At 49.0% G+C, this 22,843-nt stretch overlaps 9 protein-coding genes across 9 annotated transcripts; 6 read left to right on the forward strand and 3 right to left on the reverse strand.

Annotated features, from left to right (window-relative positions):
• Positions 1-85: 85 nt before the first annotated feature.
• On the reverse strand, positions 86-887 carry N7503_005098 (prefoldin subunit 5; the record flags this gene model as incomplete). Its single annotated transcript, XM_057064645.1, has 4 exons — positions 86-141; positions 197-314; positions 383-669; positions 836-887. The coding sequence occupies 4 exons, from the start codon at positions 885-887 to the stop codon at positions 86-88; spliced, it is 513 nt and encodes a 170-aa protein (XP_056922388.1).
• Positions 888-1,147: 260 nt separating this feature from the next.
• Positions 1,148-3,347, reverse strand: N7503_005099 (putative proline--tRNA ligase AIM10; the record flags this gene model as incomplete). The annotated part of the gene is made up of 5 exons (XM_057064646.1): positions 1,148-2,523; positions 2,575-2,707; positions 2,761-2,840; positions 3,132-3,210; positions 3,267-3,347. 5 exons carry the CDS (start codon positions 3,345-3,347, stop codon positions 1,148-1,150), a joined length of 1,749 nt encoding a protein of 582 aa, XP_056922389.1.
• A 217-nt stretch (positions 3,348-3,564) lies between these two features.
• Positions 3,565-7,064, forward strand: N7503_005100 (RNA-binding ribosome biosynthesis protein MAK21; the record flags this gene model as incomplete). Its single annotated transcript, XM_057064647.1, has 3 exons — positions 3,565-4,329; positions 4,386-5,509; positions 5,570-7,064. The coding sequence occupies 3 exons, from the start codon at positions 3,565-3,567 to the stop codon at positions 7,062-7,064; spliced, it is 3,384 nt and encodes a 1,127-aa protein (XP_056922390.1).
• Positions 7,065-9,114: 2,050 nt separating this feature from the next.
• On the forward strand, positions 9,115-10,829 carry N7503_005101 (putative neutral amino acid permease; the record flags this gene model as incomplete). Its single annotated transcript, XM_057064648.1, has 4 exons — positions 9,115-9,363; positions 9,436-9,578; positions 9,642-10,695; positions 10,749-10,829. The coding sequence occupies 4 exons, from the start codon at positions 9,115-9,117 to the stop codon at positions 10,827-10,829; spliced, it is 1,527 nt and encodes a 508-aa protein (XP_056922391.1).
• Positions 10,830-11,495: 666 nt separating this feature from the next.
• Positions 11,496-13,001, forward strand: N7503_005102 (glycine decarboxylase subunit T; the record flags this gene model as incomplete). The annotated part of the gene is made up of 2 exons (XM_057064649.1): positions 11,496-11,875; positions 11,939-13,001. The coding sequence occupies 2 exons, from the start codon at positions 11,496-11,498 to the stop codon at positions 12,999-13,001; spliced, it is 1,443 nt and encodes a 480-aa protein (XP_056922392.1).
• Positions 13,002-13,610: 609 nt separating this feature from the next.
• On the forward strand, positions 13,611-13,817 carry N7503_005103 (uncharacterized protein; the record flags this gene model as incomplete). The annotated part of the gene is made up of 1 exon (XM_057064650.1): positions 13,611-13,817. The coding sequence occupies one exon, from the start codon at positions 13,611-13,613 to the stop codon at positions 13,815-13,817; it is 207 nt and encodes a 68-aa protein (XP_056922393.1).
• A 2,219-nt stretch (positions 13,818-16,036) lies between these two features.
• On the forward strand, positions 16,037-16,858 carry N7503_005104 (uncharacterized protein; the record flags this gene model as incomplete). The annotated part of the gene is made up of 2 exons (XM_057064651.1): positions 16,037-16,362; positions 16,414-16,858. 2 exons carry the CDS (start codon positions 16,037-16,039, stop codon positions 16,856-16,858), a joined length of 771 nt encoding a protein of 256 aa, XP_056922394.1.
• Positions 16,859-17,107: 249 nt separating this feature from the next.
• Positions 17,108-20,157, reverse strand: N7503_005105 (ankyrin repeat domain-containing protein; the record flags this gene model as incomplete). Its single annotated transcript, XM_057064652.1, has 2 exons — positions 17,108-19,765; positions 19,816-20,157. 2 exons carry the CDS (start codon positions 20,155-20,157, stop codon positions 17,108-17,110), a joined length of 3,000 nt encoding a protein of 999 aa, XP_056922395.1.
• A 1,280-nt stretch (positions 20,158-21,437) lies between these two features.
• On the forward strand, positions 21,438-22,754 carry N7503_005106 (uncharacterized protein; the record flags this gene model as incomplete). Its single annotated transcript, XM_057064653.1, has 1 exon — positions 21,438-22,754. The coding sequence occupies one exon, from the start codon at positions 21,438-21,440 to the stop codon at positions 22,752-22,754; it is 1,317 nt and encodes a 438-aa protein (XP_056922396.1).
• Between the last annotated feature and the right edge of the window lie 89 nt (positions 22,755-22,843).

Raw genomic sequence — 22,843 nt, forward strand, 5'->3', positions numbered from 1 at the left:
GAACATCATGAAAAAGGAAGTCTTTTGATTTATATTTACTGGCTTATCTAAAGCCGTCATCAAGCTTCGTAAGTGGTGTGCAAGTTTAGGCACTCGCACCAGCCTCTGCCCCCTCGCCGGCAAGCATTTTCTGTCTGAGCACTAGAAACAGTCAGTATATATATCTCAAGTCATTTCGGGACAACTCAGAACTTACCTTCTTCCACAACCCGCAGCTGAGAGTTTTTACCCTGGACAATCTTCTCCAACTCAACCAGGTTCGCATCTAATCCCTTCACCTTCTCATCGTAAAAAGAAATAGCCTTCTGGGGTGTCTGAGTCGTAGAAAAGCATTTGTCAGCGGATCGCTTTACCATAAAACGAACAGGACGCAATGCCATACCTTCTCAACATAGTATCCAGTACCAACATCAACAAGCACCTTCTCCCGGTTCGTCAAGCGACCCTTGACATACAAGGAGCTTGTAAGCGGCACCAGGATCTCGTCGCAGCCGGCGGTTCCCTTAGCCGCAGAGCCAGTCACACCATCATTGATTGAGCGCACACAGTCGCGGAACTTGGCTTGCGCGGCGCGCAGCTTCGAGTGGGAGGTTGTCAGGTGCTCCAATTCGGAGGTAAGACGGGTTTGAAGGGCGCGGAGTTGGGGCAGAGAAAGGGTAGCCAGGTTCACTATATCGGAATTAGAAACGGGTCCAATTGGTACAGATGTCTGCTGTGCGCTGTGGATCGGAGACAGGGTAGCTTGCTTCCAAGCTAGGTTTCCCTGTGGGAGAACCTGGCTAAGGTCGCGGCTGCAGAAGATGGGATTGTTTCCATCTGATCTTATCGGACTAACCTGTGCCTGGGGGAGCTCCACCGGAGCTTGAGTCGGAGTTTTGAGCCGACATTGTGGGTGGTTTGAGGGTAGTGGTTTGAAAATTAGAGATTCGAGCGCGTTGAGTTGATGCGGGCGGAGGTGGGGTGGGGGGCGTGGCATTAGTGTGGTTGCAGCCGTCTTTGTTTGTGGTCCCACTAATGGATGTGGTATGCACACGCACATTATGTGTGTATTTGGGAGTTGAAGAAGAGAATAAATTGTAATACAAAGTAATGTACAGGCTCAATTGCAGATATGCTAATGGTACAGGTTCAACTAAAAGCTGCTTGATCACAGTTGTGTGAGCAGACTGTCAACGAACTCGGGTAGCTGGTCCAGGGAAACATCCTTCTTCACGTCGAGTTGGCGACATTGCACCTCTAAAGTCTGGTGCTTCTTCCAGCCATTACCCACCACAATGATGACAGGGTATCCGATCAGGTCTGCGTCTCCAAGCTTCCAGCCCATGCCCTTGTCACGGTCATCGAGGAGCGTGTCCACGGGCTTATTTCCCGAGGTAAGGCTATCGTAGACCTGCTCCGCGACGGAGTCCAGTCCCTTTCCGGGGACCACTACGACTTCATAGGGAGCCATCGCACGGGGCCAGTTGAGGCCCTTAGAATCCACAAGTCGGTTGGCAACGGCAGAGACCATACGTGAGACGCCGATTCCATGGCAGCCCATTTGCATCGGCACAATCTGTTCCTTGCCCGATTTGACATCTGACGGAGATGCGCCCTCAAGTAGGGCGGGATTGACCGACACAGATGCCTGCAGCACCTCACTATAGCGAGTGCCCAGGTGGAATGTGTGTCCCAGCTCAACAGCCGGGTTGCTGGTTAAGAGTCCATCCGCACAATGCGAACATTTATCATCATCGTGCACGCGAACCAGGCTGAGTTTGTTTGATGCATCAGGGAACCGGTCCAACATTGAGTATTCGATGTCAGCGACAGTGCATCCTGCTTTCTCGAGAAGATCACTCAATGGTGGACGCTGGTATACCCGTACCTGGGAGTCGTACAGATCTAGAACGCGAGGTTTTTGACCAGCCGAGCGCGATTTAACACGCGCAACCCATTTATCCATTGGGTTCTCCACACTTAAATCGAGGTCCACTCCAGCGGCAGTGGCGATTGCCTTGACAGCGTGCGAGTTGACATGGCGCTCAACAGGCTCTGTAGACCCGTTTTGCATCGAGAATTTGGGGTACCAGCCACGTAACAGAGTGTTTCCGTCTTGCGAGATGGACATCCACATGCCAGTAGAGACTGTGGGGGTAACTTCGGTGGATGCATCTTCGGTCTGGAAGCCTGGGACACTATTCGACTCCGTGGATTCGTTGAAGCTGTGTGTTTTTCCATCGGCAAGTTCCTCGTTGTATACGTGATCACAGTGTGAGCAGCTCACCACGCGGTCTTCGCCTTTGGAGCTGATAAAGTGAAATTCATGGCTAAGGCTACCACCCATGTTTCCTGAGTCAGCGGCAGCAACCAGATAGGGGACTTTGAGTTCATCGAAAAGCTGGGTATAGGCGTGTTTGACCGCGTGGTAAGTCTTCAATGCTTCCTGAACATTGTAGTCAAATGTGTACAAGTCCTTCATGATGAATTCCCGGCCACGAAGGAGACCCTGCCGTGGTCGTGCTTCATCTCGATATTTTCTTGCTTTGATTGATCAGCGACTCGAGTATCCTCATGTGTTATGTTGACGCTTACAGATTTGATACACTCGCAGAGGGAGGCTTTTATAGGAAGTAGTGAGGCTCCCAACGAGTGTAGTTATTTCCTCCTCATGAGTGGGAGCAAGGAGAAAACGGGTATCCTTCCGATCATTGAGTCGAAATACTTCCTGGGAGCTATATTAGCATTACACTATACGGGAGGACAAGCCAATAAACATACTTCTGAGCTCGCGCTTAACCGGCCGGACTTTTCCCATAGCTCCTGAGAGGATAACGAAGACAAAGATACTTTAGATGCACCTATATGGCCTATTAGTTCTGGTTCGTATAGAATAAGGGGGCAGCGTGCCTAATGAGCGCATATGCTTGTCAATGAGGCGTTCGAGCTTGTCTTGCACGCGAAGTCCAAGGGGAAGGAGATGAAAAACCCCCGAGTATGCCTGTCAATGACCATTAGTATTTTCAAATGTAAGGCCAATTAATTGCCCACCTGGCGGAGAAATCCAGCGCGAATTAATAGATCATTGGCATCCTCTGGTATTTCATTAGCTTTGCGGATCATACTATCTTGTCAAGTGGCCGATAACGCACCTGTTTGTCCATCGACAGGTTTCTTGGAAATACCACCAGTGGGAATCCAGAAATTAGAGACTCGACTTCGTCCATCATACTATAAAACATTAATATTTCAATCAAGCTGCTCGACGGTTTTCGGGAAACGCGTACATGTAAACCGCATTGCTGAACGCGGAATGCCGGCGCCCGCCGTATCCTTAACAAGCGACGGGCTTCGAGTGTGAGAAGCATTGACATGAGTAATGTGGAAGGCAGTTCTTAAAGCCCTCCGAATCAATTACCACAACTCAGTCGACAAATAAGAAACCCGAGAAATCGTTGCAGTCACTCCTGGACTGTTTCTTATCGGGTTGGTCCGAGCGTCCTGATAACGGGCCCGCCGCAAAAGATTTCTCCGTTCATTTTTCTCTCCGTCTAAAAAACATACCGCAACCCCAGATATACCACAATGGTCAAAGGGAAAGGCAAGCGCCCTTCGGGCGCTAACGAGCCCATCCCTGATGGAGGTGTCTCACTTTCCGAATCCCAGTCTACGCCTAGCGAGCCTCAGATCGACGAGAGCGCCTTCGCCGGTCTACGCCAGAAAATTGAGCAACGATTGAAGGACCAGAGCTCCGCCAAGGGAAAATCGAAGAAGAACGACAAGTCAAATGCTCCGGCTCAGCCCACGCCTACAAAGCAAGAGAAGGAAGTTGCTCCTAAGGCTGGTAAAGCCAAGGATGCTTCTGCGCATGGCAAGAAGCGGGATCGCAATGGAGAAGTGATTGCTCGCGAGGACAAGAAGGAAGGAAAGAACAAGATTGTCAAGTCGCCTAAGAAGGGCGGTGATGATGAAACCCTCCGACAAGAGATCTTGGCCATGGGCGGCACCGAGGAGGACCTTGAGCTTCTCGCCGATGTCGACTCCGAGTCAGAGGTTGAGGGTGTCAACGCCAAGAGTGGTGATAATGACCTTCGGAAAGAACTTTCAAAGCTGTTGGAGGCTGCAGGTCATGTTGTGCCCCAAGACTTAGCCGATGATGAAGTCGAGGAGGAAGAAGAGGAAGAGGAGGAGGAGGAAGAGGATGCCGAAGAAGATGGTGAAGACGTCGAGATTAGCGATGTCGAGGAGAGCGTGCCTGAAGATGTTTCCGAAATGTCGGAAGTTGAGGAGGCGCCCAAGCCCAAGGAAAGGCAACCCGAAATTATGATCCCTAAGGAATATGCCTCACTGGTGAGTATGCATGATGGTCCTTTGACTTGATTTTGCTGTTGACATTTGACTACTAGGCCATCCTCCCTCGTTCCGATTGGTACGCAGCTCCTGTTCCTAAAGTTGCCAGCGGTAATGCGAAGCAAATGACTGCCCTTCCCCGACACTTGGTTGACCGCATCCACGAGCTCGCCAATTCGCTTCTGCAAGAAGAGAATGAGAAATACGCCAAAGCCCAGCAAACCTCGGCTTCGTCGTCCCACAAGTTCTACACCACCATTATGGCCTCTGGTACCCTGAGCGATAAGATTTCCGCATTAACTCTTGCTGTTCAAGAGTCGCCGCTGCACAATACGAAGTCTCTCGAGGCCTTGATCGCCCTGGGCCGCAAGCGCAGTCGTGCGCAAGCAGTTGAGGTACTTCGTTCATTGAAGGATATGTTTGCTCAGGGAACCTTGTTGCCCAGTGACCGTCGTCTGAAGGCATTTGCTAACCAGCCATCCCTGGTCGCTGCCTTCCAAGGCGCTGGTGGTCGCTGGACCGAGCGTGACCCGCTCCCTGGAGGTCTACAGAAGAGCCACCTCATGCTTTGGGCTTTTGAGAACATTGTCAAGGACCAGTTCTTTGAGGTCCTCAAGATTCTTGAGATCTGGTGTAATGATGAGATTGAGTTCTCACGAACCCGTGCTGTCAGTTATGTTTACGAGCTCCTCAAGGAGAAGCCAGAGCAAGAAGCCAACTTATTGCGTCTGCTGGTCAACAAACTTGGAGATCCTGGCAAGAAGATTGCTTCGCGTGCCTCTTACCTTCTCCTGCAGCTAGAGCAGACGCACCCCATGATGAAGCCCTTGATTATCAAGGCCGTTGAGGAGCTCTTGTTCCGTCCTGGCCAGAGCCAGCATGCAAAGTACTACGCCATCATCACCCTTAACCAGACTGTCCTCAGCCAAAAGGAACAAAAGGTTGCTGCGCAGTTACTTGACATTTACTTTTCTATGTTTGTTACCCTCTTGAAGCCAGCGCAGTCCACTCAGCCTAGCTACAAGGGAAAGCCAAATGGCAAGAAGGGCCCTAAGGGCAAGGCTCCTCCCAAGGGAGAAAAGGGAGAAGCCCAGACCGATGAAATGCGCGAGAAGCTCACCTCTGGTGTCTTGACCGGTGTCAACCGCGCGTATCCGTTCACTGACTCTGATTCTGACCGGTAAGAACCCAAGCACTGATATATTGGATACCTGGACGCATGCTAACCACCTCATTGCAGACTCTCGAAGCACATTGACACTCTCTTCCGCATCACCCACTCCTCGAACTTCAACACCAGCATCCAGGCCCTGATGCTGATCCAGCAACTTACCGCCTCTCACCAAGTTGGCAATGACCGCTTCTACCGCACCTTGTACGAGTCGCTACTGGATCCCCGTGTCACCACCTCCTCTAAGCAGTCACTCTACCTCAACGTTTTGTTCAAGGCTCTTAAGAACGATTTGAATGTTCGCCGAGTCAAGGCATTTGTCAAGCGTATCGTTCAAGTCCTCGGACTGCACCAGCCTGCCTTTGTTTGCGGTGTTTTCTACCTGATCCGCGAGCTGGAGAAGACTTTCACTAGCCTTTCTTCTCTGTTCGACCAGCCCCAGGCGAATGACAGCGATGACGAGGAAGTCTTCCGTGACGTTCCTGACGAAGACGATGAGCAGCCTGAGCCTACTCCTGTCGTTGAAACCACACCCAAGAAGTCTGCCAACACTTATGATCCTCGCAAGCGTGATCCTGAGCACAGCAACGCTGACAAGACCTGTCTCTGGGAATTGCTACCCTACACTTCTCACTTCCATCCCTCTGTTTCCGTCAATGCCGTGAACCTCTTGGAGCACAACCCTATGAGCGGAAAGCCAGATTTGACTATTCATACCCTTACCCACTTCTTGGACCGCTTCGTTTACCGCACTCCCAAGGCCAACGCTGCATCCCGTGGAGCCTCTATCATGCAGCCTCTCGCTGGTGGTGACGCCGCCGACCGGTTGGTGGAGGCTGCCAAGTCTGGCCAGCAGGCTATGCCTTTCAACTCCGAGAACTTCTGGAAGAAGAAGGCTGACCAGGTCGCCGCGGAGGATGTCTTCTTCCACGAGTACTTCAACCGTGTCAACAAGGACAAGACCCGTGCCAAGAAGGGCAAGGCTACCGAAGCCCGTGACAGTGATGATGAGGCTGACCCCGAGGGCGTCAGCGACAATGAGGACGAGATCTGGAAGGCCATGGTTGGCTCCCGACCTGACCTGGAAGCCGCCGACGATAGCGATGACGATCTGGACCTGGACGATCTGGAATCTGCCTACGATGATGATGAGGATGAGGTTGACATCGAGGGTAGCGATGATGAGGTCATCTTCAACGACGAGTCCGACGTTCCCTCCGACGAGGAGATGGAAGACTTCGATGGCTTCGACGAGGAAGAGGAGGCCCCTGTCTCCAAGAAGGCCAAGAAGCCCGTCAAGGAGGAGAAGCCGAAGAAGAAGGTCGAGGAGGAAGACGAAGAGGACGCCTTCGACATGGATGTCTCGGACGACGAGGCATTCCTCGACAGCGACGACGATCTGCCCTCGGACATGGAGCTCGGTGGTGTGGACCTGGAAGCCGTCGAAGCCGCAGCTGCTCCTTCGGACTCGAAGAAGAAGCGCCGCAAGCTCAAGCACCTGCCTACCTTCGCCTCGGCCGACGACTACGCAGCCCTGCTGGCGGACGAGGAGGATGGTATGTAAGTGGTGTTACTGCGCCTCTTCTCCTTTGCATATACGTTATTTTCCTTTATCAAAAGTGACGTCGCACCGACATTATACCGTGCATTCCCTATTGTCGACGGCGTTCTCCGGGTTCTTTTGTATGTTTACATGTCTGTCTCGATGTATGGTCTATATCTGGCCATGGCCTAAATAAATACCAATCACAATTTATCCTTATCTTTGGACTTAGTTTCCCCACTTGGCGCTTGTACCCAGAATACCACACCTCCAGCTACAGTATGTACACTATCTCTGGGGTAGACCCCAAGTTTGACCCAAGAAGGCAAAAGGTTGCCCCCAAATCCTGCATCCTGATAAGCCAAAACCTAGACCCAAAAGGTATCCCTGCAGCGCACATCACGCGAGCATTTCGGTAATCTAGAAATCGGGTTTCGGTTTCTCACTGACGAGCGAGGCGTTGGATTAAACTCCAATCCATCCTCTTGGGGGCTATGGGGTCGGGGATGCCGTTGTTCCCGAGTGAGTATGTGGATTCCGCATGAGGCCATCATGGGTGACAAGCACGCAAGAGTGGACCGCGGTATAGCGAGGTCGAGGCTTTCCAGGATGAGGACAATGTCATGCAATTTTTCCAATATAGGAATACACTACCATGGAAAAGTATGGTTCTTGTCTGTCATAACGTATTAATTTGAGCAGTATCTTATCTGTTTATTTATTCAAATCCAAGCTGAAAGCATATCTGCAGTGAAGATCTTCTACTTGATTCAGTCATCGAGTCCAGAATGCTGAGTCATCCACACGTGGCTCAGGTCGAAATAATATTTCTTTTTCTCATTTTTTTATCTTTTTTTTTCTTTTCGCAGCTTCTTCAACTACAGTTTGGATGGAAAACATTTCTCAATATTTAATTTGATTTTTCTCTGATTTTTTCCCGTCAATCCTGTTCTCTCATAAAATACCTGACTTCAACCGCGAAATGGCCCCAGAGGATCCATATTTGCCTCCGCATCCGGTTAAGCACGTCCCGCCACGATCGAATCAGCACATAGAAAAAGGTCACTGCGCAGCCTTCCATGTTTTCGGGCTTAATATGACTGCACTGTCTGATCCCGACCGGGGGTTCCTGCCCCCATTAGCTCTCTCAATTCGACAACTGCATGCGGGGTGGGTTTAGGCCCACTTTGGCAAGTCGTTGCTTTAACGGAACACGACCATTTTACTTACTGCCTCGTGGCCCCTTATTTCACCAGGATGAGAAAATTACAGAAAATAGAAAATTATTGCCAACACTCGAACGTGTTTAATCGGCCACCAGGCATGTACAGTAGTCAGGGCACGTCGAAAGAACCCCATAATAAGGTAGTCTGGGTAAGCCCCTGGGGGGCGCGGCTGCCTCTCCCGAGTGACTTTTCGCCCTTGGCAGCGCCGTGGCTTGATCCATGGCTTGAAACATCCGCATTTGCAGCGGATTATGTCCATCACGTCATGCAATTGCGCCCGGATCGACCTCAGTTCCTACTAGTACCTTTCCGGCAATAACTGGGAGTATCCGATTTCTAAAATGACAGGGGTATCCAGCATAACCATAATTACCCCCCCATTATGGCCCTGAGGTAGTTCCTCTCGTATACCAGATACCCATTACCATCTTGGTCATCGTTAGTCTCATTTCGATTTTTTTCCTCTTTTTTTCTTTTTTTCTTTCCCTGGTTTCTTTAAATCTCTCTCGTCGCACTCGTCCGCGATAGATCTATTCAATTCTATTGAAACCTTACCATTCATCCACGGGTCCTTGTAGATTCCGTTTGCCCTAAATCTCCAGCGTCATCACTCACCCGGTCCCTGAATCTCATCCCGCCGCAACAATAGAGAACAGCCCTCGCAACAACATTTTCTTCGCCGAGCGACAAATCCCCAAAAGCACTTTCGAGCACCACTCCCTGTGCCCGGTCCCTGTCTTGTATCTGGAGCTCATCAACAGTTTTATGTATCCGGTTTTCGGTCCCGTTTCCTTCCACTCCACCGAGTATCGTCAAAAGCGGTTTACCCGCTCGTTAAGATTAACATGGCTGCGCCAGAACATATCGCAAAATGGGACCATCGTTCCGATAGCGACCAGTCTGAAACCCCTCACCTGAGTGACAAGGTCGAACAGGATCCCAAGCTAAAGGATTTCGATCTCGAGGGTCAAGGTCGTCGCTTGTCGCATTCCCATGTTGCCCTCGATTCGTCTTCCACTTCCGAGAGCGTCGGTCGGCAAATTGAGCTCGAAGCTGAGAATGGTATCAAGTACCGTACATGCAGCTGGCAAAAAGTGAGTTTGGAGTCTTACGACTTGCAGATAAATTGGATGTGGCGGTATTTGGCGGTTGCTAATCTAGTATAGACGGCTGCCCTGCTCTTCTCCGAGTATATTTGTCTGGCGATGATGTCCTTTCCCTGGTCATACTCTGTTCTCGGTCTGGTGCCGGGTTTGATTTTGACTGTTTTCATTGCTGGTGTGGTGTTGTATACTTCGTTGACAATTTGGTATGTTCCCCGCGCAGGTCGTCGCACGGTCAATGCGTTGCGCATATATTAATTATTTTCCAGGAAATTTTGTTTGCGCCACCCGGAAATTCGCGATGTGTGTGACATCGGCCAGTACCTATTTTGGGACTCGAAAGTGGCTTGGTGGTTTACTGCCATCATGTTCCTTCTCAACAACACCTTCATTCAAGGCTTGCATTGCGTGGTGGGATCCGAGTACCTCAACACCATCTCCAATGGCGGTGCCTGCACCGTTGTTTTCTCGCTCATCGTGGCGATCATCTCCTTCTTTGTTTCCTTGCCGCGTACATTTAGCGCTCTTGCTCGATTGGCGACATTGTCCGCCTTCTTCACATTTGTCTCCGTCTTGCTGGCCATGATCTTCATCGGTATCGAGGGTCACCCAGCTGGCTACCCCAGCGCCGGCGAACCGGAAGTTCTCGCCATCCCAGCCAAGGGCACCACTTTCGTCAGTGGAATGAGCGCTTTCCTGAACATCAGCTACACTTTCATCGGACAGATCACCCTGCCCAGTTTCATCGCCGAGATGAAGGAGCCAAGAGACTTCTGGAAGTCCGTGACTGCCGTGACTATCGCCGAGGTGATTTTGTTCAGTCTGGTCGGATCGATTATCTACGCCTACACTGGCTCGCAATCTGCCTATATGACAGCGCCTGCGTTCGGCTCTATCTCGAATGAGGTGTACAAGAAGGTCTCCTTCTCCTTCATGATCCCTACCCTCATTTTCCTCGGTGTTCTTTACGCATCCGTCTCTGCGCGTTTCATTTTCTTCAACATCTTCGAGGGTACACGCCACAAGACCCAAAACACTGTGGTGGGGTGGGCCTCCTGGGCTGGTATTCTCGCTGTGCTCTGGATCATGGCCTGGGTTATTGCCGAGGTCATTCCGTTCTTCTCGGATCTGGAGTCGATCATGAGTTCCCTGTTTGATTCCTTCTTCGGTTTCATTTTCTGGGGAGTGGCCTACCTTCGCATGCGTAGGGCTGACCACGGACCCGACTTCTACAAGAAGCGGGGCATTCGTGGTTGGTTGGGTGCCATTTTTAATGTCAGTCTGATCTTCATGGGACTGTACTTCTTGGGACCTGGTACCTACGTAAGTTTATTGAGATCGTCTTTTGTTGTACGTTTGCTAACATTCATCCATAGGCTTCTGTCATGTCTGTAATCATCAGTTACAGAGAGGGTACCGTTGGCGGCGTCTTCACCTGCGCCAGCAACGCACTTTAAAATCCTGCGGGGCGGGGTTCCTATTCTACTTTGTTCTTGTTTTTCTTTTTGCGATTTCATCACATCTCGTATCATTGTTGCATTCATCCGGAGCTGATATTGTCATCATCGGAGGTTTTCATGACATGACAACCGAGAGGCAGAAGGACCGTCTGCGCACATTTCCGATTATTAGGGTTCAATGGTTTGTCAATGAATATGCCGGTGGATTTCTATTCTTGGTGTCATCAATTGATGGACATTTACGCGATATTGGTATAATTTTGGGGACGATTGGGATGTTGGGGTTGTTCTGTTCTTATATATCCATCCTACCGCGCCAACAGTCTTTGCACATAACGACGACCGAAATTCAATCGGACGATTGGCATCGGGTCAAACATTTGACCCGAATAATCATTTGCCATCGTCACAAGCATTCACAGACTCCGTATTCCCAATTCAACTTATCTAACAAGTACAAGTTGAAACTATAGATTTAAAAAAAAAGCTTCTGCTGACTCATGCGTAAATGCCGCCGGGCAGCGGCCACCCTATCTCCACGTGACTTTTCCGCTGTGCTTCTCCGACGGCGGAGTAAGTTCTTGAGTGACCCATTTCCCTCTTCTTTCTTCTTTCTTTTCTCCTGTAAATCCAATTTCATTCTCAGATTAGCATTGAAGCACAATGGCTAGCGTTCGTACTCTCAAGAAAGGCGCAGACCTCGTCGCTGCCCGAGCGGCCGCTCTCCATGCACCCCGCGCTTCTATCGGCTCCACACTTTTGCGGCGGGAGCTATCAACTGCCTCGGTGCGGCCAGCTGCCCGTGTGCCTAGCGCCCGCGTTGCTGTTCCCAAGGCAATTGGAAAGATTCAGACCGTCCGATATGCTTCAAGCTCAAGCGAGCCTCTCAGCAAGACACAGCTGTACGCGTTGCACGAGGCCCATGGCGCTAAGATGGTCCCCTTCGCTGGGTTCGCCATGCCGCTCCAGTATACCGACTTGAGCCATGTGGAAAGCCACATGTGGACTCGTGAGAAGGCCAGCTTGTTTGATGTCAGCCACATGTAAGTTATGGAGCTATGTGCGTTTTTACAAAGCTCAATTGATTCTAATTATCATGTCTATAGGGTGCAACACCACCTGAGCGGACCAGGTGCCCTCGAGCTTTTGATGAAGATCACCCCTTCTTCCCTTGACAAATTGGCCCCCAACACTTCTACCCTGTCTTGCCTCTTGGAAGAAGGCACCGGTGGTATCGTGGATGACACTGTCATCACCCGCCGCGGCGAGGACACCTTCTACTTCGTCACCAACGCTGGCCGCCGCACCGAGGATCTTGCCTTCCTCACAGCCGAGATCGAAGCCTACCGCTCCAAGAACGGCGCCGACAGCATCAAGTGGGATATCCTCGAGGACCGCGCCTTGATTGCCCTGCAGGGTCCCCTCGCCGCCAGCGTCCTGCAGCCCCTCATCAACGCCACTAATGCCTCCGCCGCCGAGACAGACCTGAGCACTCTCTACTTTGGTAACTGCCGCGAGCTTCACCTCACCCTCCCCGATGGCACCGCCACCCCCCCCCCTCTCCTGATCTCCCGAACTGGCTACACCGGTGAAGACGGCTTCGAGATCTCTATCCCTACTTCCGCCTCCGCCTCCCTCCCGGAGCAAGTTGTGAACCTCCTTCTCCAGGATAAGGACACCACCCGCCTCGCCGGTCTCGCAGCTCGTGACTCCCTTCGCCTGGAAGCTGGCATGTGTCTCTATGGCCATGATATCTCCACCGCACAGACTCCCCCCGCCGCTGCCCTGGGCTGGGTCGTTGGCCGTGACCGCCGCGATCCTGAGACTGCTACCTTCAACGGTGCCTCCGCTATCCTGCCCCAGCTCGCCAGCCCCGCAAAGACTCTGAAGCAACGTCGTGTTGGTCTTACCGTTGAGAAGGGCTCACCTGCTCGTGAGGGTGCCGTTGTTGTGGATATTTCTGATCCTGCCAACCCCGTCGATATCGGTGTTGTTACATCCGGTGTGCCTAGCCCGTCGCTTGGCGGCCTGAACATTGCCATGGCCTATGTCAAGTCAGGGTTCCACAAGAAGGGCACCGAGGTTGGTGTCAAGGTTCGCAACAAGGTTCGCAAGGCCAGTGTTGCTGGTATGCCTTGGATCGAGAGCAAGTTCCACCGCCCGTCCTAAGCTGAGCGGTCAGCTTGACCTTATGTCCTTGTTTGTTGGTTATGTCCCCATCTGTTATGATTTCCGAAGAAAGCGTGGTGAATGCGTACGGTTGCACTTGTACATACATTTTCTTTTTGCAGCCTTGCTTTATACATTTTTAACATTATCGGTGTTTCCCACCAATAAATGCATCTACTTCAACAGTCCTAGATCATCATTTGTTTAGTCGATTAAACAAGTCTTATTTCCATATTAGCAAGAGCCTTGGACCTCGAGAGAGTTGCTGTTCCCGAAATTAGATGTAGGTTTCGGAGTAGTACTGTTGATGTCCTGATTAGGACTAGTACCTTCAGTTAACGGGTCCTCTCACTACTTAGGGCTAGGGTCGTAGACGAACGGCGCGCTTACAAAAATAGATCTAAGAGAACACGTACAAGTACAAAAGGTCAGTCATTGATATGTTAAGGCCGAAACTGAGGAGGCTGAAACTCGTCTGACTGCTTATGTTGATTAGCGCCCTTGTTTGACATGCACCCCTTGATGTGACCAATGGTCTTGCATACCGAAGGCAAATACAAGAACGAGCCAGTATATTATATGCCGCTTTGTCCACTTTGTTGTCTCTGCATGATTCCGGATGCGGAGATGGCCTTTGATGCTCAAGAGGGGAGCCTTCTCATCAGCTGGTGGACTATGCAGATATTTGGGGATATTAAGGGAGCTGCAGAGGATATTCTAAGACTTGAGCAAGATCTTGCGCGCGGCTCTACAGTGCCTCAAACAGAACCCACACCTAAGGAAAATTCAATGCAGATTGTGCAGAGAATACCGTAGACACTAGTTCAATGCACTGGTGTGTTCGGTCAATCGGCTGGGAGGTAACAAATGCAGAAATTATTTCAAAAAAAAAAAAAAAGGAGAGAAAAGACTAATTTGACGAAAGTGTCTACTCATGTGAGTCTTGCTCAGTTTCTGATTGCTTGACAGAAAAAAAAGAAGCAATATCCATGTATTTTGTATGTCTTTCATGAGATAGTGTGACTTATTATAATGAGGCGCTATCTACTTGGCTGACCAACCAATAGGGAGGCCCAGGACTCGGGAAACACTGCGCCCAGCGGCCAATAACGAAACACAATATCTTGCTGCGTCGGCATCTCGCTAGAATAGGGTTGGCATGTCCGACGTTTAACCCGGGGGAAATCAGGGGGTTTAGTGGTGGTACTAATACAAGGCTCTCTTGCGACCCTGCATTGCGTTCGATCCAGCCCAAGGCTTTATTGCGATTCGGCCCAAGGCTTTCTTGTAACCTCCATAATTCACTTTTGCAGTGCTGATGAAAATTTGATTGGCTTACACTCATTCACTTTGAGCCTCATATGATTTTGAAGGGTTATCATGAAGCTTGGGTGGTATCACCGTTCCATTCCTACACGCTGCTGGACCAATTGGCTACACGAGCTTACCGCCGTTGATGCATATACATTGCAGCGCCGCCACCATCTATAAGGGTGGCTGAATGACAACAAGCAACTAAACTCGTATTGACCTCCTTCAATCTTCTCATGATCAATACTGCAAGACTCCAAATGGATATATATAGGCACGGAGGGGGACAACCAAATGGTGTTGTCCTCCCTGAATATCCTCCAAGCAAATGCAATAGCAGGCATCAGTCATGACTCCATCTATGTCGCCCTCTCTCGTCTTTATCGTTCTCGCTTTCTATGCGTGCATCGTGAGCGCAAATGATATTGACACCTCTAACAGCGATGAAGGCCTATACGACGAAGAGATCAAATGCTACAATCTACCCTATGGAGGCTTCGGATTCTTTTCTCATGTCTTAACCTACTATACCATGACATTGTTGTGTATGGGGAGGAGGCCACTGCTTCCATGGAGTGAGCTCGAAGCAACAGAGTGGAACATCACTCTTGCGATTGCAAAATTGATATGCACATCTGTTCCTTGCATTTACACTATGGTCAAATGTAGCCACTCTTGGTAAGATTGATAGTTCTTCCTAAACGCAGGTTGCAACGGATGACGCTGATGGAAGTCACTTCTAGGCAATTCGAGACAATAGCCGCAATGAAATTTGCCCTTGCACTCACCTCCTCCCTAATCGGCTTTTGTCCGAGCGATTACGAAGACAAAGCTATGTGGGTATTGCTTTATATTCCTGGCGCGATCGCCGGCACGGCAGGAACCATCTCATTGGCGATATCGGGATTTAACCATTCAATAATGATCATTTCAGCTGTGTTCGGGTGTCTCGCTCTAGCCTGCTCGCTTGTCTTCGTGATCATTGCCTGCTGTGCATGCCGGCACAAAGATTATAATCCGTTTGTGAAGGGGGCATTTGGGGGTCTCACTGGACTTTTAGCTTTTATACTATGCACGGTGGTATTAGGGGCCTTATATTCGGACTGGGTGTTAGCTATTGTGGGAAATAATCTTGTCGGCTATCCATTTGGGGATAATAGGGTAGTCAAGGTATTGTGGGTGTTGTATTGGATTGGAAAGAGACTAAACTTATTCATGATGTGAGGGTGTATATTAATCGTACTGAGCGTGGGGAATTCATTAATGCATTATGAAGCGAATTTTTTAGCTACAATTTCATCGCTTATGTCACATACCCTTATTCCAATTTGAGTTGACCTGGTGAAGAGGGGAACGCTCGTTGGCAGCACAAATCTGGTTTCACCATAATTCAGAGAGAATCTACATAGAGGGATCTCGTCTCCACGAATGTGATGAATATTGAGACTCCGAAAAAAAAAGCCAAGGCCTGGATTTTGTATGGAAACTTTTCTTGAGAGATGTGTCTATGAACAATGTTTGCTCAGGCAAAAACCTTTCAAAATAAAGTAAAATCACGTCGTCACAAAGCGTACACAATTTTTGAAAACAACACTATTTCAACTTTTCCTTCTCTTTGTCTCCTTCCAACACATCTACCATTTCCTCTCTCTTCAGTTCCTTCACATCCACAACGACCCCCTTAGCACCTTCCAAACCTTGAAATTACCGACACCTTCATCATCATGGCTCAATTCATCACATCCTCAAGTCCAGCCAACACTCATGCTTTCTTTTCTGGTGTTGTGATACTAGACGTGGTTCCAGGGAACAAAACTGCGATCCGAATGGCCTGTGAGGCACTCTCGCAAGGCCCCCTCTACGAAGCCCTCGCCAATGTGTTCAAGGGAGAGTATGGCATACCTATGACTATCGACTACTATAATAGTGGTCGGGCCGAGTTCCTTCCCGGCACGATTGCCTTCGTGCAAGGTGCTGTTTCTATTGATTCCGCACAAGCTACTGGGGACGCAAGCCCAAAGGCGTTAATTCGTGCTGATCAGCTGATCCCGTAAGTAGCATTGTTCATTCAGTGTTACTCTTCTAACATGAATCTCAATAGCATGCAAGGCGACCCGGAATCCAGCGAATTTGGAAAGCATATGCCTTTCATGGCCCACGGCTCCCTCTCGTTTATTGGAACACTAGTCAACACTCGTGTTGAATCCGGCCATCGACTCTTTGTGTTTACGACAACTGTCTACAACAACGAGAGGAATCGCAACCAGAATGCCCCCAAGTTCTCCACTTTTAAGGTGGCTTGTGCCCTGCCTGACGGTCCGCGATGGAACAATTTTCCCACGCCTGCCCACGGGGGTCATATGCAAGCTTCCGGTAACTGGGTTGGATTCTATGACATTAACGGTGAGCGATGCCTCTGTGTTGTAGCGACAAATCTCTCCTTCATTCTCAGCCCTACTCGCCTCATCCCCCTGCATTTCCCGGATGACGGAGATTGCTGTTGTCCTACATGTATGACATGGTGGGAGGAGGAGAATTCAGAGTGATATCAGGAAGATCTGTGATTTAAACTGCTGTTTTACGAGTGCCTACAAGGATTTCACATTTTCAACTGCTTTTCATGACAGACATAAAATGGGCGCTCTTGGTTGCGTATATAAGCTCGACTTAGTCTTGGTAATTCCTGCAATCAAACTTTTTATTACGTAGATCAAACATCAGGCAAAATCAGGCATCCAAGTTTTAGCGGTAATGGGCCACCGTAGTCACGAAAAGTACATTAGTCAATGGTGGGATTAAATTGTGTGTCGTGGGGAGGTGTACAGTCCTGTCTGCTTCAATCTATCTTTAGACCCTCCATCCAAGCGAGAAAACCACAGAAGCCGAGCTATATCCTCATTCCGGGAATTAATAGTCATGGACAATGCGTTCCGTCCATAGTGATTCTCCGCATTCACATTCACTCGATCACACATGAGCAGTTGTTCGACGATTTCCTCTTGTTCACTTTGAATCGCTTTATGCAAAGGCGTGTTTCCGTTCGCATCCTTGGCATTGACATCCACCTGCTTGAAGGCAAGGAGAACCACAACCATAGTAAAAAATCCCAGACGGGAAGCAATATGTAATGCCGTTTCTCCATCACTATTGACGCAATTAAGCCCCCCAGGCACTGGAAGCGTAAAGCCAGGATAAGCATGATGGTGTGCAAGTGTTTCAAATATCTCTGTATCGCCTTGCTCGGCTGCAAAGATCAACAGTGTTCGACCTTCTTTATCAGTGATATTGACAGGCCTCGTGGAACATCCCAATATTGCTCTACAAGTTTGGTACTTCTTGTGAATTAGAGCCAGATGGAGCGCCGTGAGACCTGATTCAGACTTCGCATTGACATCCACCTTGTTCAGTGTGAGATAGAATCTCACGGCGTTGGCATTCCCCTGTACCGATGCCAACATTAATGGTGTAAAGCCGTCATCGTCCAATGCATTCGCATCAAGTTCTCTGGTCTTGAAGAGCTTGACAAGTAATTCATGAGTGCTGCCATGTTTCTCGGTCGTACGAGCGAAATGAGAGTGCCAATAAGAGATTGCGTATGAGTGGAAAGAGAAAATGTGATTTGCTTGATCGTGATAGGGGGAACGAGCCTGGGCAAGCGTTTTACCAATATCAACGCCAGATTGGGATTTGCCTTTGAGTAACTTGATGGCGAGGTGTCGGACACTGGTGGATGAAAAGGTAGACTGCAAAATGGTGGATGTTGCCGCACTGGCGTTCATTCGCGGAATGACGGTTCGAGACAGTTGTCTATCGAACACATTGTAGTTGAGGTACGTGAAGATGATATCGACCATATATTGATGCGCAGTTCCTAATGTAAGACTCAATGGCGCTTCTTTTGTCTGTTCAGGAGAATCCAAAAGAAATTGTTCCAGACTTGGATGAACGAGTCGTGCTGTCAGTTCTTCTTCGTCGATGTTGATGAGACAACCACAGCTTGCCAGAGTGGTATAGATATTGTTGAGACTTTTTGAAGGGTCCCATTCTGTATTACCTAGAACAACACTTAATGCCTCCTGCAACTCGTGCACTGTTAAAGGACGCTGAGCAGCAATTACCAGCTTGAGGATTGATCCCTGTTGAGATGGCTCTTTCCAATCAAGCCGATCTAAAACACGAGAAAATGTTCCGGCTAGATCTTTAGGGAAGTCTTGTAGCGCTTGACGGAGCTCAAAGTCGGTTTTCATCATGCACAGTGTTTCGATCTGTAGAGCAACCCAAAGAAACATGCCCTGGGATCCGTGGAAAAGCGCATCTCGAATTTCTAAGATGAGTGTAGGGTCTCTCATAACTAGCTTCTGTGCTTCAAGACAGGTTTCTAGCTCTTCTAGGATATAACCTTGAATCTCGGAACTATTGTCTGGAATTGGCATCACAGTGGCGGAGCTAAAACCCACCGAGTCGATATTGCGGTCATAGCTTGTTGGATCGGAACGGAAAGACCCGCAAAGACGTATGTGGAACCTTTCTTGAAGCTTTGATAGTTCTGTTATTAGTTTAAGCCGTTCAGACTTGTCTAGATCGTCGAGACCATCGACAACCATGAAACATTGTAACGTGCCGGATGGGAATGCACGCTCGAGTAGAGATGTCATCTTTTCGAATTCATCTAATTCCACGCATTGATTTAGAGCCTCTGCTACTGGCGTAAGGTCTTGAACCCCACTCAGTATTTGTCTATTGAGTGATCCGATCACCGTGCGAGCTTTGAGTGATTTGGCAACATCGTGTCGGCAAAAGAAATATGCCACCAGGACGTCGGATTGAAGATGCAGATCCTCAACAATATTGGCCAAAACGACTGATTTTCCAGATCCCAGCTTGCCCGTATATACGAGTGAGCAGGAGATGCAGGAGAGAGCCGGGTCTTTCCAGGCAATATACTCTGGACTGTCGCGAAAGAGAATTGTAGTTCCCGCCTTTCGAGTCTGTTTCCAGATAACCGTGTGGTCGAATTGTGAGCAAAAGTTCAATACTTGAAGCCGAGCATTGATTTTCGCTTGAAGTATGTCATCGTCTGACTTAATGATTTTTTTCCATAAAGCATTCTGAAATTTGGATGTTTTGACGGCCTCATTCTCAATTTTCTCGGCCATCAGCAGGGTCACCTCTTCCTTGATACTCGCGGCCCAGCGCTCTAGATTCAATTGAAAAGAATGAAGCTCTCCCTCATTCCAGGCTGCTTTGAGCTGGCCAAAAGTCGACTTTTTGGTGAATCTCAAAATTTTGTGACATACCTGCACGAGTGTGATGAAGTAGTCGCACATGTAGGACTGCAAGTTCTTGGAGCCCGGGTAAAGAAGAGCCATTTTCTCATAACGGGGTGCAGACCGGCCAGCGATCATGAACAGTGTCGATAATCTCTCAAGATAAGAAGAATTCTTTGTCACGAGCTGTGTTGCGCGTGAGCTCGATAGCATCTGAACAAATCGTCGAGACTAACCAATAATGACGACCTGACAACCGTCCAAACACCACAAGCAATCAGGTTCTGGGAGCCACCAACAATTATGTCGCCCAGCGCCGCGAACTGTTGAACGGCTTCGAGAACGTTCATCATCCGGGCCCCAAAGCAACGTCGCGTAGACACCAATGCAATTTGGTCTATCTCTGCCGTGAGACGCAAGACATCTTGTGTTCTGGGAGGCGCTCCATAGAATCGAGCCTTTTCATTCTGGAACGCTAATTTTTGGTTGTCGGAGAGGTCAGCTTCGAACAGGGAAATCGCCTGCGCTAGCCGAATTTCTGGCTTCAAGCGTGTTGGTGCCGCTAATTTTTGTGACATGATGCAATATCAATTGATGCATCGCATCTAGAGATTTAAGACATAAAGCCTGCCCATGCCGTAATTGCTTGTGCCGTTTGATTTGGAAAAGCGTGGGGACGGAAAGCTCGGTGCTTGTGAGAACACCGTGCGGGGGTGGGGCTGTGCTTTTTGATCGACCTGTTCTCCGTGCTTGCAGCCTTGATTGCTATCAGGTTCAGGCATGATAAGTTGCCCCAAAGTAATATAGATTCATATTCCCGTACTCCCGAGGTCCTGGTAGCTATCTAGGCAACTGCTATTAGGTAAGTACTGCTCTCTCTAGTGTCTGTAGAGTACTATCGTTATGTCGGCGCTGGACTTAGGAGTGAGAGACTGGATGAGCATCTAAATCTCTTGATATATGCTGCATGAGTGCCTGGTTCCATTAAGTTTCCTGTTTTGAGGCACGTTCATTTCGACAAGCTCCATAAGTCGATCAAGTTTGTTCTCTTCAACTGGTAGAACTTTCAGCGCCAATTCACTCTTGAACTTTCCCTCCATTGGGAGGGAGTTGATCCTTGCCATCCAAAGGACAGACAACGATTCACAGAGGTACAGTTTGATGGACTCAGCTCGTCTACCGCGAGACTGACCAGATCCTCCACATCTGTGGCCTGATGCTTCTTCGAACTCCACCTGGCTTGTGTTCGCAATAGCTGGCGAATTAACATAAGACGAATGATCGCAGAATCGCCGATTGAACATAAATAATGAGTGTTTCAAGCGTTTTAGATCATTCCAGGCGACTCGACTGATGAAGGCCCGGCATAGGCCAACCGAATTCTCAGCTACCTCCTGGTCGGTGCGTGAGGGTTACTGTATCTTAATAACCACCTCTCCGTTGCCACTCTTCCCATTACTATTGACAACCTCATGAACTGATATGACCGGAAGGGAGAAGTCAAGCCTAATAGCTATCAGGCCGCATAGAAACACCACGTGACTGTTCCCACAAACCAGAGCATGAGACAATGACTATCAGCAATATGTTGTATATGAGTAGGTGTGATCACTAGTCAGAGGAGGCTGCTCTTATATACTTTTATTCTGCGACACTGGAGAGTGCGTTATGTTAGATTCGGTCCCGGTTATGAGCGGTCCGATCTCAACTGCGCCTCGTTCCCTAAGCGCTGATCCAGGTCGTGTGAGCTGTGGCTGTGCAAGTGACTTCTCAGCTGGGCAAATTGAAAAACTTTCCTTATATCATTGATATTTAAGAAGAGATGAACTGGCCTTTCAAGTTCATCTGCTCTAAACAAATGGTTTCACGCTCTCTCCGGGCAGCGTGCGCTCATCCAGACTCCTTGTTTGCGCTTCCGCAAGATGACCTCCTACGCATGGTCTATCAAGAGTTCACAAAAGACCTTGATCGACTCAAACGAGCATATTCCATTCGATCCTGCCAACAAATAACTTTCACTACACAGTCGCCCTCCTACATCCTGTACCAAGCAGATTATGACGAGGTTAACCGAACGTTAGTGGGGTTCCTCGCCCTGCGCTGGATTCACCTCGGAGAATACGAGAATTTTGTCGGCTCACAGCCACCAGATGTTCGATTGAACAGAGAATCATTCGAATGGATTCAGAAATTCTATAATAAAGTCATTGTGGACGCTGATGCGCTTTATACACTGATTACATCCATCGTCATTAATGATCTGGGCAAGGATCCACAACTTGCATCCGACTATCAAAACATTACTGGTATCGACATTGCAGATCTGAATCATGATGCAATCCTTCTAAAAGCTTTCACGGTCGGACTAGTTCGGTCATTGGAGAAGCTACCAGTTCACTACAAGGACGATCTCGTCCGTGGCATTGAGCTGGGGGCGACATTCAATTTTGGTCAGCTGGCCCAGGCCGAAAATGTCCCCGCTTGTTTATCAGGTCTGCTATCGATGAAAGATACCCCACGTTCTTTCCAGTTCCGGTTTATGGAGCAAATTCTGGATATTTCCGGGGCTGCAGGACATATTGACTGTACCTGCGCAAAGAAACTTATCCAGCCCATATTTGACTCTTACCGAAATGTCTATGATGCGTGTCAGAGTGTTATTGCTAATACCTCGAACCTTCGGGAGGGATATGACTTGATTCTTTCAAGAAGAGCGGAGTTTCTACATGGGAAGGGATTCCCGTTGTTGAATGTCGACGATTTGGATCATCGTGCATTGGTGCGACTACTCTGCATGGGCAATGTCACGACCCGTGAAACAGCGAACATGTTTAAAGACACGTGGGACTTGTTGGAGACTTCTGTTAGAGATAAGCTGGAATATGCACTCAATCTCGATGGCGTGAGTGGGAGACCTGCAGTTCAACCCACTTATATGCCTGCTTTTCTTAGCCAGATCGGAGACAAGGAATCATTGACGTGCGCTTGGCAATACCTCGCACGCCTCATGACTCTAGAAGAGTCTGTGGATCTATCGGTGCTGGTCATTGAGCGGAGCGTGCTGTCGGTTATGAAACAGTACGTTGAGACTGGGGAGTTTGATAAAGACCCTACTATTTTAGAGAGCATCGATGTACCCGAAGGAGTCGTTGCATTAACGACAGCGATTGTTTGACTATATTTGCACCAATAAATTCCTCTTCTTCATTATCTCCTATCTCATAGTTTTAAATTATATCAAATGGGCAGAACATTACCATTACA

Source organism: Penicillium pulvis (assembly GCF_028828015.1).
Source record: "Penicillium pulvis strain IBT 33274 chromosome Unknown contig_23_segment0_segment0, whole genome shotgun sequence".
Taxonomy (NCBI): domain Eukaryota; kingdom Fungi; phylum Ascomycota; class Eurotiomycetes; order Eurotiales; family Aspergillaceae; genus Penicillium; species Penicillium pulvis.